This window comes from Vespula vulgaris, chromosome 10 (genome assembly GCF_905475345.1).
Source record: "Vespula vulgaris chromosome 10, iyVesVulg1.1, whole genome shotgun sequence".
NCBI lineage: Eukaryota > Metazoa > Arthropoda > Insecta > Hymenoptera > Vespidae > Vespula > Vespula vulgaris.
In genome coordinates, this window is record NC_066595.1 from 1431883 (window position 1) to 1445000 (window position 13118).

The following is a 13118-nucleotide window of genomic DNA, read 5'->3' on the forward strand; positions in this document are numbered from 1 at the left end:
TATGCGTAATTCAGATTTGAAACAATTTTTCTCGATCGCTCAAGACTGACGTAAATATACCTGTATCTATAAACAAAATCGAGTCTCGAAATAACGTACGTGATAATTTCGTACAACGGTTCTTCCAGCACGTTGCCCTATTTTTAAGAAATCCTCCTTGAATATTGCGGTTACCGAATCGTGCGGTCGCTTCGGTTAAATTCTGTGGTCGCACGATTAGTCCGGTTTTGAAACGGGATAAATTGAGCTTTGAAGGATATTTTATGCAATTCCGCATACCTGTAGGTAAAGTATTATACGTGTACCGTTAAAGTTAATTTTCTTATTCGTCGTTCTTTATTGGTACATATCTATAAAAATGTCGATCCTTTACAATTTATTATTTCGATAAGATGACAATATATAATATTTTTGTTTCGTCATATAAAAATTAGAATGATAATCGTTCGTACGATCAAAGTAAGACGTTGAATGAATTAGAAAATAATTGAACATCATTAGAATATCTTTTTTACGACATAGACAATTAAATTTCAAATAGGTAGATAGGTATATACGCGATTGTATTTAACAATAGGAAGGAAACAGTAAACACGTTAGTAACAAACAAAAAAAAACGTTAGAAGGGAAGTTTCGCGTTATAAAGAAACGTCGTTAGGTTTGCAAGAAGTCTCGGAGTTCTACTCCAAAGCGCTTATTAAGAAGAGAAACGTGCCATATCCTCTGGCAGGACGTGACGACATGACGTCGGTAACATCGCCCAATCTGCGGTTTAGTAGACGTCAACGATATTCCTTAAGTAAATATTTGAATACATTAAGTATCTAATATCTATTTAATGAGAAAAATCGAATTTTTATTCGACGAAAGGATCGTGTGAAGATGAACAATGATTGATGGGGCAGGTAATTTTTATTCTTATGACCGGGCTATAAAGACGACATTGTCCCAATGATATATAGTTACTTACCTATCTATCATTTGATTTATTTATTAAGTACTTAGACTCTTTCTTATTATTAAATTAGAAGAACATTTCAAATGCTTTTCAAACATCTACGAAATGTTGTATTTCTACATAATCAATAATCGGACGATCGTATTTTTTTTCTTTTTTTTCGTTTCTTCGCACACTTCTAAGTATCCATCTATTTCTCTTGGTGATATTTTTATTTCGGAGGATAAAGAACTCGAGGGTGGTTTAGATAGGTAGATAGGCAGGTAGAGTATATTTCGCAGGTGTACTTACAGTCGTTCGCAATCGTATCCATCCACACTGACGATTAAGGCACGTATAGAAGTAGAAGGAGAGAACTGTGTTCGCGTACGTAGCTATTATTTATAGGGGGAGAGCGTACCTCGGGGAAGTAGAAAAGCACGGCCATTTCGTGTGATCGATACCTATACCGGGCAGCTTTTCCTGAGGGGTAGGTACCATCGACCCGCAGGTATGTATGTACTTACCTATGTACGAGCGAGCAGCATGCAAATGGCGAATGGCGTTCACCAGCAAGAGATATTTCCCTTTGCCATGAGCCACCAATCTCACCCTCTACGACGGATAAATTGATTTATCCACGCGAGACAGTGTGCGTTTGGCGATTTATACGATAGTCTCATCGATCTTAATCTTAACATTTTCTCTTTTTATTCCTTTTTTATTTTCTCTTTTTGTTTTGTTTCTTTTTCTATCCTTTAGAAAACTACTACCTACTTAAGTAGTAATATCTACGAATATCTACATTTTTTTAATAATTTTATTTTATTTCTGATGAACGAAAGATTGCGATTATCTTGGAAAGTTTAAAAGCATATGGATCTATTTAAGATGTATATATACATATAAAATCATTTTCGATATATACATACATACATACATACATACATATATATATATATATATATATATATATATATATACTTCTATTAGCGATCAATCGTGATAGATATGTAAGTACTTATCCATATATCCAAGGATCGACAAGGGATCTCGAGACATGATTTTAAAAGAGCCGATTAATAAGAACAAAGAAGGAAGTCGGAGAAAGGACCAAATGTATAGAAGGATCACGGAGAAGAGGGTAAGCGACGGATAAGGTCGAAGTCAAACTCGAAGTTGATCAGCGTGGGCGAGGAGGAAGAGGAAGAGGAAAAGGCGAGGTCGGTGAGCTCGATGGGCGTCCACGAGCTCGGCCAATTGGTCGATCGAGCTGGTAATGGTCGGTGGGCGTAGATGTAAGCTCGGATGCGCAACGCGAGTGCGCACTTGGTTGGCTTTACGCTTGCTCTCGGCTTCCTTCGGTCATCTCTCTCTCTCTCCTCTCTCTCTTTCTCTCCTCTCTCTCTCTCCTCTCTCTCTATCTCCCTCTATCTATTTCTATCCATTTCTATCTTTCTCCTTCTATCTCTGTTGTCCAAGTGCTCTATACTCAAGCTTCTTCCTCGTTTGTGACTTCTCAACCGGTCTGGAGGAATACGATCGAGGAGGACTGGCGTGGTAATCGTGAGACCTCCTCCTTCATCCACGTTGCACCTACAATCTCGATCTCACTTGCGAATGAGGAGAAGGAGGAGGAAGAGGAGGAGGTTGTTGGGTGGTGGGCGCGCGCTTCGAATGGATCGGACAATCCGCTTGAATCCGGCATAGCGTGAGCAGGTTGCTTGCTTCTTCTTGAAGGGGAGAGAGAGAGAGAGAGAGAGAGGGAAAGGGAGAAAGGAGGAGAGGGAGAGAGATAGAGATAGAGATAGAGAGAGAAGAAAGATTCTAGGGGAAGAGTAGTGGGAAGGTGAAAGGGAGGGAGGTGCTGGCTTGGCGTCGCGACGCTTTAAATCTCTCTCTCTCTCTCTTTCTCTTTCTCTTTCTCTCTGAAATAAACGGTGGGGGTAAGGCCGCTCGGAGCGCGCGCTTCGAGCGAGTCCGAACGGAAGGCAATCTGCTCGAATCCGGCGGAGCGCGAGCAGCGTAGCTCGCGCTGTGTGCTGTTGCCGGTGGTGGTAGTGGAGGTGGTGGTGGTGGTGGTGGTGGTGGTAGTGGTGGTGCTGGTTGTGGTGGTGGTAAAGAGAAAGAGAAAGAGAGACGAAAGAAAGATAGATTGATAGATAGAGAAGGAGAAAGAGTGAGAGAGAGAGAGAGAGAAAGAAAAGGGGGAGGGGTGACCGTTGGGCGTCGCGACGCTTTAAATCTCGATCTCGCCTCGAACGAGTGGAGGGGAGGGTGGGGGTAAGGCTAGTCCGGGTTACGCTTCGAGCGAGTCCGAACGGAAGGCAATCTTCTTGAATCCGGCGGAGCGCGAAGAGGCTAACTCGTTGTGCCGGGCTAAGAAAAAGAGAACGAGTTACTTGGAGATATAGTCGATTAATTCTTGTATTATTTGTTTATTATTTCTTTGATACAAGAGAAGAGAAAGTAAGATAAGAGAAGAGAAAGAAGAGAAGAGAAGAGAAGAAAAGGGAAGAGAAGAGAAGAGAAGAAAGAAGAAAGAAAGAGAAGAAAGAGGAAGAGAAACTTGCAGCGATGGAAGACGATCGTAGGAGCTTACGTGATGTTGTGCTCGTGTCACGTTGAAGAGGAAGGCTCGCCTCGAGCGAGCTGCTACCCAACCTCGTCGTCGTCTTACCGTTTTCGTCGATGTCGACGGCGAGGAGGAGGCAACGTGCCGCCGTCGCTACCGCCGACGGAAAGTAGGAGGAGGAGGAGGGGAAAGTGGTGGAGGTGGAGGAGGAGGAGGAGAAGGTAGAAGAGGATCCGATTGCGTTTTGCAGAGGTGCCTCCTTTGTGCCCGAAACGAGAGAGAGAGAGAGAGAGAGAGAGCGAGGGAGAGGGAGAGGGAGAAGGAGAGGGAGAGAGAGAGAAAGAGAAAGACGGATAGACAGACAGATATAGGAACGGTACAAGAAAGTGCGAGTGTGCGTTAAAGGAGGACGGAAAGCGAGGGAGGAGCCGGTGCACACAGCCGGTGGAGGGGGTCCAGCCGAGATCTCGTCTGGTGATGATGATCGGTGGTGGCGTCGCGAGCCCTCCTGGTACTGCCAAGTCGGTGGCTGCGATCGACGGCGAGATGGTGCAGGTCGAGGGCATTGGCAGTGGAAGTGTCAGTGGCAGTGCTAGTGGTAGTGGTAGCCCAGCGACCGCTTCTACGCGACTACCAAATAACACCAACGCCAACGGCAGTAGCAATAATAATAATAATAATAATAATAATAGTAATAATAATAATAATAGCAGTAGTAGTAGTAATAATAATAATAATAATAGTAATAACGCGAATCCGAATTCAAACGCGAGCAATAGCGGTGGCAACGGCAACAACGGGAGCAACAATAACGGCCAGGGCGGGGGGGACGTAAGTAGCAACAATAATAATAATGACGGACACGCGGTGCTGAATTGCAGCGGCGCCGGCAGCGCCGCAAGTGACAAGTTTTGCTGTCACGACGAGGACGTTCCTGTGAGCACGGCAGTAGCGCGACCTTGGGAACCACCCTCGCCGACCTTCTCGCAGACGAGGTCGCACCTTCTTCAGGTTCATCCGACTCATCATCATCAGCATCCGGCTGCTCATCCTCATCAACAAATGACCGTACCGCCGGCTTCCCTCATCGACGGTGAGTATTTTCTCCTTCGAGTCTTACCTTTCGATTCAATTTTCTACTATCGCCGTGCCTTTCTTTCTTTCTTTTTCCTCAACAAGATCTTTTTTTTTTATTTCACCGGCGAAGCATTCGTCCGCGTTCACGCGACACGCCTCCTAATCGTATACAAATGTTTACTGCGTTCGCCTTTTGTCTGCGTGTGTGCGGGTGCGCGCGAGTTTGAGAGATAAGACGGCGAACGAATCGCAAACAAGAGAAGTTTAATTCCATTCGGTATGTAATTATTATGCGTCACATCGAGAGACCATTCGCGAATCATCCATTTGTGCATTCCATTAACAAAACTGCAAAAAAAAGTCCACGAGAACATTTAAATCCAAAGAAGGTGGTAGAAAAAGGCGTTCATCTTTGCGCACCTGTATACACTTTCCGAGAAGTAGAGGCTATTGAAAAATATCGATGATTTTATCGATATAAAATTCAACGAAGATTAGATTCTTAACTATCCTGAAGCGAGTGCTTTTCTTACTTACTTACTTACTTACAGTCCCTGTGCGAACACATTTTCCGAACGAAAGTACTTACTTAGATAATAATGTATCCGTGGGCGTGATCGACGTCGAACCTTGGCGAACACGCATCCCCTATCCCCGAGCTATAATTAACGACGATTTAACCAATTAATTTTTTTACCTACCCGGATGGGATCCTCCATGGTTTCTTCTCCGTTACACGCATCCTTCTTTTACCGGGATTTATTACGGATCGGGAGTCGATTACTAATTGCCGATCGAATCGATCGTTTATTCGACGTTTTATTTCAATTGAAACGTTTCTTCGACCAAATGATTGATCAAGGTTACAACGTAGACTTGAAATATTTGGCGAAGGAGTTAAAAATAAAAGAAATAAAGAAGTCACGATTTTCGAAATTCTTCTCCGAACGAGTCATTAGATTTAAAGCTTCATTGTTTTCCGTATTTTTCAGGAGGAAAAAAACGCATTGTCTCGAGTCGCGTGTTAAACGAGCGTGACAAACGTGTTTCATGCTTTTAAAAGTTTGAAGTTACGGGAAGATGCTTGCGGGCGTTAGGCGCGATTCGCGTAAGTTAATTGGATTTTCAAGCCGAGGTGGTCTCTCTTATCGCACGAGTACTCGTGCAAAGGCAAATATTTATTCGACAATATGTACGTTCACGCCTCCAACGAGCTAATTTCTTTCTTGGTAAAACGGTTCACGCGTCGTTAGTCTAACGTCTCGTTATCAAAGAATTTTCGTTATTTTTTGGATCGAGTCGATTGAGTCGTCGAACGTTTCGACGTACCCTTGCACGGAGTCAACGAAGCGTGTCACTCGCTGTCAGAAGAAAGAATCTCGTTCGAAAGTATCTTAGTATCGAAGAGAATGTGATCAAATTTATGAACTCCGCTCTTTCTTTTTTCTTTCTCTCTCTGTCGTTTTTGTCTCTTTCTCTCTTTCTCTCTCTTCCTGTCTCTCTATCCGTCTATCCATCTATCTGTCTATCTATCTCAAATGATTTCCAACAAATTCTTTCCCGATTTTACACTTGCAAGATCGAGCATAGGCCAGCTAAGTCGTAGATACTCGTCGAGAATCATGGAGATAGAAAGAAAGAGAGAGATAACCGGTTTGAATAGGTTGCCGACGCTTTTCAAAAAGAGGAGCAGCGCAACGATCGACGGCTCGAAGCACTTACTTACCTATACCTAGATAAAATCGTTTACGTAGCTCCATGATCTAATTTTTCGCGATTCCCTTGTCGTACTTCATTCGCGCGTTCGAACCACATAGTCTGCCACGCCCTGCCTCCGCGATCTATCGACGAGGGATCTTTCGATATAGATTATTTTTCTATTTAACGTAAAAAGTTTGTTCGTTATAATATACCAACCTATATTCTTTTACTCCTTTGTTTGTGTCAAGATAATCGAGTTGATGATTTATAAAGATACATAGAAGATATATATATACACACACGCATATATATATATATATATATATGTGTGTACGTATGTATATATATCTAGGAGGTTGAAAAGTTTTCTACGAGAAGAAGCTTATCAGATCGCGCGCACGAGTGAACGCTAGGGATGCTGCGGGAAATTAGCGGACGCTTCGACGCTAATCTCTTCGGATCCGTCGCGTCCTTTGTACAACCTGTTCCCGAGCTGGAGCGCGCTTTGATCCTTCGTCGTTCGATTCAGGTAGCTGGCAGCTCGGATAACGAGAAGAGGAAACTTCTGCGTATATATATACACACGCACGCACGCATACACACACGCGCACACATCCAATTTGATTTTTTTCGATGGAAACGATTACGAAAGAGGAATCGGGGTAATCCTTGTAAGGACATCGCGTTTCGCGTTTCTCAAGGCGTTAATATATCTATCATATCTTTTCCTTTTTTTTTTGTTTCCTTTTTATTTTTTCTCTTTCGATACGGCGAGATTCGTCCTTTCAGTTTCACTCTATCTATTCCGTCTATTGCTCTCTCCGCATTCACGATCGCTCTTTTCCATCAGCGATTTCGCACCCGCTCGAATACACCGGACTTCGTCCGAGAACTCGTTCAGAACCGGTTCCCGCGTCACTTCGAAGCAACGACGCGACGCATTTCTTTCAGTGCATCGGCTACTTTCGTTTTCACGACACCTCCGATCGCTTTGACACGAAATGAGCGCGGAATGCACGTCGAAAGGGCCTTCGGAAAGGAAGCGGTCTTTCTGTCTTTTACCAACCATCGGGTATATATAGGTATTCTCACAAACCTCTTTTCCTCTTCTTTATGGTCTGATCCGTTTAAACGCGTCAAATAACTGGAACCAACGATATCCGAAATAGAATTTTTCTTTGATAATTTCCATCTACTTATCTGCCAACATATCTATTCGTCGAATAAATTTTCAACTGTAGAATCATAAAAACCAGGTAGATGCTTGATTTCATTTGGTATCAGTAAAGGATTTCATTTGGTATCAAATGGCTAAACGCATAGGTAGTAACTTCTTGCCAACATATTCCGTAACACATGGTGGTTCTTGCTCGATATTAAGATTAAGAGAAGTAATATTAAGAGAAAACCGGTACGTGCCATATATGATCCACCGCGTATAATAAGGGTTTAAATTTATGTCGGAGAATATTATCCAATGTTTGCATTCCTACGTAAGGCCCTCCATAAAAGTGCAAGGAGCATCGTTTATACGCTACGAAAGAATTTCGAAGTTCCTTTTATGATCCCTTCTATCGTCGTCAATTACTTTATATGTAGATTTGTACGCTCGCGACTGTTAATACCAAGAGTGATTTTTTTTTGTTTTCGTCTTCTTCCTCTTCCTCTTTTTCTTCTTATTCTTAAACCTTTTTCTCTTCTTACTTTTCCCTTTTTTCGTTTCCTTTGGATCTTTCCCTTAATTGCAATGTCTCGACGAAAGATCGCCGTAGAAATATCCGAGAAAATCTTCGTTTAAAGATAATAAGTAAAAAGTTTTTCACACTGTCATATATTTCCGCGATGTCCTTATAGATAGAGTTGGTGCATTAGCCCGTCGTTAGTTTTATCTTCTTGTACTAAAGCTCGAGATTATATAGGTACGTTAAATCGTCGAACGTCTATCGATTGAGAAAAAGAAACAGAGAAAGAAAGAGAGAGAGAGAGAGAGAGAGAGAGAAGGACTCGGAGAATATCGATCGATTGATCGACCGACCGATCGATCGATCGATCGATCGAATATTTCACACATAAATGTCGTAGCTCGTCGTAATTCATGAGAGATATAAATCAGCTCTTGATCTCGTACGAGAGAAGAATGAATGGCACGGAAATAGAAAGGGAGATTAATGTTATTGGTTTCTGATCGATAGAGTAATTGCCTTGCCCTATAAATTAATTACTTTAAAACGTTAGATAATATTCCGTAAAAAGAACAATGCGATCTTGGGAGGAGACGAGAAGAGGTCTTGAAAATAACATCGTTTGTCGTCCTTCGTCCTTCGTCCTTCATTTCGTCGATTCGGATATAGTAATCGCTTGTTACCATCCTCCTGCCGACACCTACAAACCGGATGCAAATGATTCTTAATGGCGAGCTCGCGTTAGATCATAAAATCGTTCGTTCTGCGATTCGCTCGTAAAGATTAGCCGCCTATAAAGTTTCAGATGAAGACCAGATTCTTCTCCATCTCCCTTTAGTATTTCCTCTTCTTGTTAGTTGTCCTTCGAAAAATTACGAGTCGCTTCGCACCTAGGTACCTGATTAACCGATACACGTCGGACGCCACGTGTGAAGAAAAAGAAAGAAGATAGATAGATAGATAGATAGATAGAGATAGATAGATAGAGAGCGAGAGAGAGAGAGAGAGAGAGAGAGAGAGAGAGAGGAAAGTTTTAGTAGGCCTGATCTCCGAGATCCCATCTGCGATATAATATATAATACCGAGGGCGCGCAAGTAATTTCAATTAATTCGCGACGATAATACGTCGCCATTTTGCACCGTGACCTTCTTCCCTTCTTTCCTTCGAGATGTTCATTGTTATCATAACGAAGCGTTCAAATCCGAGTAATTTTATCGGTAAAAAAGATGGATAGGTGAGAATGCTTATTTCGTTGTTGTTGAAGGACTCGTGATCGTATCAAATATGTATATGTACGTGCGTGCGTGTGTATGTGTTTTTGTGTTTGTGTGTACGTGTGCAAGGAGATCGCGTCTGATCTTGTTAAATGAATTTCTAGGAATAAAACTATGATTATTGTTGTTCTTTTTTCCAAAACACTCCAGACGTGAGTCTGTTTACACGTTGTTGTAGGTACGTAGTAAATAGGTACTTACTCATCGCTGTATCTAATGTTTTGCTTTTTTTCCCTTTTTTTCTTGTTTCCTTCTATTCATTCGTTCTCTAAGATCTAAATCACATAACAACGGAAACTCTTAAAGGTTAGTCTTAATCGTCTCGTTGCCGTCAGGCGTGAGCTTGCAGAGCTGTACAGCGGGACCATTTGCGAGCGGTAATGGCGGTGGTGCATCGCGGCAACGTTTGCTGGAACTGTCGCACGGATTGGGAGCTCTTAGACATTACAACGACCTAGCCAATCACGTGTTATCTCTCAACCAACAGGGTGCTGTCGTCACAAAACTTTTAGGTGAGTCCTTAGAAGGTATGAAGTTTAAGTATAAAGTCTTCCGAAGCTTTTAAAGTTAACTGAACGATACGAGACGAAACAGGAGAAGAAAAGATATATAAAGATCAATCATAATTTATGATTTAATGTTATTATTACTATTATTACTATTATTAGATACGTTTTACCATCGTCGAATCGAAAGTCAAAGTCTTTTCTATGATGTACACGTTCAAGGCTGGTAAATCCGATATAAACTCGGTGAAACTGGATAGGCAAGAAACTGGACGGGATTGTTGCTCGATTCTCAACGTCCAAGCGACGTTAAACGCTTCATTCTAAATGTCGGTCTAATCGAACATCATCGCGGACTTATCGTCGAAAGTTCGTAGAAATTATTAGGTATAAAGAAATACGGAATGAGTGAAGTCTCGTAGTTTTCTATTTGAATTAGGAAATTAAATTTATCTTTCTTTTATTTTTAATATCATTCTCGTATCTCGAGAATGGTGTTATTTATCCGAATATGATGATCGAAATAACAATACTTTAAAAATGTTTTGTATTCTGCGTCTCTATGATCGCTTTCCGGAACGTTTCGTTGCTTTATACGACTTAACAGAAAAAAAAATAGAAAGAAAAACAGAAACAAAAAAGGAAGAAACGAAAAATATTAACCATATAGACGGGTATGAACGAGATGCGAAGAACGTTACGAGGACGTAGCACCGGCATTTCGAACTCGTTAGCCGTCGAAGATTAGCCAGTAATGGCCGTTTCTTTTGTACGTTCGAGTCGATACTTGGACGAACGAGCATGAAGAATTCGTCAAGGATTACACCGATTGAGTTGTTCCTTTGGTACATAAACATACTATTTTCGTAAGACGATTTATGAAGGAAAGAAACATTCATATTTTATTTCTTCATTTTGTATCCTATCGATACGTTGCGTTTTCATCAAGAAAATTATTACGAATCGATATCAAGTGTATTAATATAATTTACGTAATTATTTATCAATCGTATATAAATTATGAAATATTTTATTTTATAAAGACGATTAGAACTCGACGGTCTAGAGAAATCGTATTACTTTCATTTATCATTTTTTCTTTCTTTTTATTTTTATTTTTAAATACTTCATGTAATTAAGAATATCTTTATGTTTGATTTTATCTTAATTAAACGACAATCCGATTAACTGTTTAGTTAAAAAGACGAAGCTCGTCTCGTAGAAACTAGTTTGTAAATATCAGATTTACGATACACTCTCGTCATAGTAATATTAACCAAACAATCTCAGCTCGGTTAGTAGGAAAAAAATGGAAGAAAAAGTAAAAAGAAAAAGAAAAGAAAAGAAAAGAAAAGAGAAGAGAAGAGAGGAAAAAGAAAGAGAGGAAAAAAAGAAAAAGAAAAGGTAGCCGAAGTAGTTTCGAATCCTACGCAAATACCATGTCCCCATAATTTTTCGCTTCTTCGTTCGTTCGCTCGCTTGCTCGCTCGTTTTAGAGAAAGAAGGAAGCTGCTGTTAGGAGAACGATAAAGTTAGAGAGAATCAAGACTGGTAGCTTGGAAGAAGTGTACGGAACGCTAGATAGATATATGTATATATATATATCTATAAGTACCAATACCAATGGTTGGATGGATGAGTGGTTGTTGCAGGTGCGGTAAAATTCATGGAAAGTTCAAGCAAGATCGTCAAGATCTAAAAGATGAAGAAAGAGGAATCGAGATGGAGTAATAAAAATAAGAGAGAGAGAGAGAGAGAGAGAGAGAGAGAGAGGAAGAGGAACGAAACGAAAGGGGAAGGGAGAAAGAAAGATATCAAAAAACGATAAAAAACAAAAGAATGAAAAAAATAAAAAATAAAAATAGAGGAGAGAAAGGGAGAGAGAGAGAGAGAGCACGAGTGGAACGCGCGTTGATTTCTCTCTTTCTCGGTTGGCTTCCAGCTCGGTCCTCGTTAACTTTACGAGCCGCTCGTAAAAATACCGTTCGGCCTGTTCTCTCGGCTCGTCGGTAATGTCTTCATCTCGGGTGGATACGGACTCCTTAGGCGTCTCGAGGTGAATATAATGTACCATAATCGACCGGCCAATTACTTAACGGAGGCGAACAATTAATCCTGTTTGGTCCACCGTTGCGATGGTTAGACCTCGGAGAAAAAGGATTCTTTTCTGTCGGTCTCTTTCTCTCTCTTTCTCTTTTTCCCTCTTTCTTTCTATCCTTGGATTTAGGGATACGATTGAGATCTTTCTTTCGGATCGTGATCTTTCTTTAGACACGACGAATCCTTTGAATCCTGGAATTGGACCAGGCACGTTTTTCTACGTGCCATGGATTGTTAATTTTATCGAATAATTGCTCTGGCACTATCGTTTAATGGGATCGATTTATTTTTTTTACAACGACAACGACGACGACGACGACGACGACGACGACGACGACGTATTATCGCTGAACGTTGATTTTTGCTTTCTTCTTTTCCTTTCCTTTCTTCTCTTTTTTTTCTTTTCTTTTCTTTTTCCCTTTTGTCAATTTTCTTGTCGTTATTGTATCTCTTCGAGAACAAATTTCCGAATACCTAATTTGAAAGAAATAATTTGCTCTGGAAAGGAATTCGTTTTGTGTGTGAGCGTGTGTACGAGCGCGCGCGCCCGTGTCGACAAAACGATCTCGAAAATAACCGGGTCAGTTTCATTCGCATAATCGTCTTAAGTTAGAAAGGATCGTCAACGATAAGGATCGCCGTCTCGGAGCGTGTCCTTTTGGCTACCGCGAGAGAAAGAAAGCGAGAGAGAAAGAGAGAGACAGAAAGAGAGAGAGAGAGAGAGATCACGTAGGAGGCACGAAATTCTTCGGTAGCGGGAGTCTCAGAAAATCGTTCGAATCGACACGCGATGAAACTACGTCTTGACTTATTCTCTTCTCTTCTCTTCTCTTTTATTATATTCTATTTTCTTCCTTTTCTATTATAGTTGTGGAAAAACGAGAGCATGCGGAGAAAAGAAAAATGTTCGCATGGCATAAATAATAATCGTTCTTGGTCTCTTATTCATTGTATCTGTGTAAGTGTTCGCGTATGTGTATGTTTATTTGTCTATCTGTTTGTTTGTCTGTCTGTCCGTGCGTGTGTGTATATGTGTGCATTTAATGTGGTCGAACGATGCATAAGATAAGTCGATTTAAAGTGTCTCTCTCTTTCTCTCTCTCTCTTTTTCTCTTTCTCTTTTCCTTTTTTTCCTTCTTTATTCCGTTTTAATCTCGTGAGTCTTTTGCGAGAAATCGAACACTTTTCTTTCTTTTCTTTTTCCTCGTTTCTCTTTATTTCTCCCTTTTCTCCTTTACCAACGTTAATTTTCCTACCATATAAGA

At 40.9% G+C, this 13118-nt stretch overlaps 1 protein-coding gene across 1 annotated transcript in view; it reads left to right on the forward strand.

Annotated features, from left to right (window-relative positions):
* The first annotated feature begins 3033 nt into the window (after window positions 1-3033).
* The window catches only part of LOC127066701 (protein lozenge-like), a 19692-nt gene continuing 9607 nt past the window's right edge, over window positions 3034-13118 (forward strand). The window contains exons 1-2 of the mRNA XM_051000720.1: window positions 3034-4605; window positions 9583-9759. Of these exons, the coding sequence (XP_050856677.1) occupies window positions 3990-4605; window positions 9583-9759 (793 nt within the window). The 5' untranslated portion in view covers window positions 3034-3989. The remainder of the gene's footprint in view (window positions 4606-9582; window positions 9760-13118) is intronic.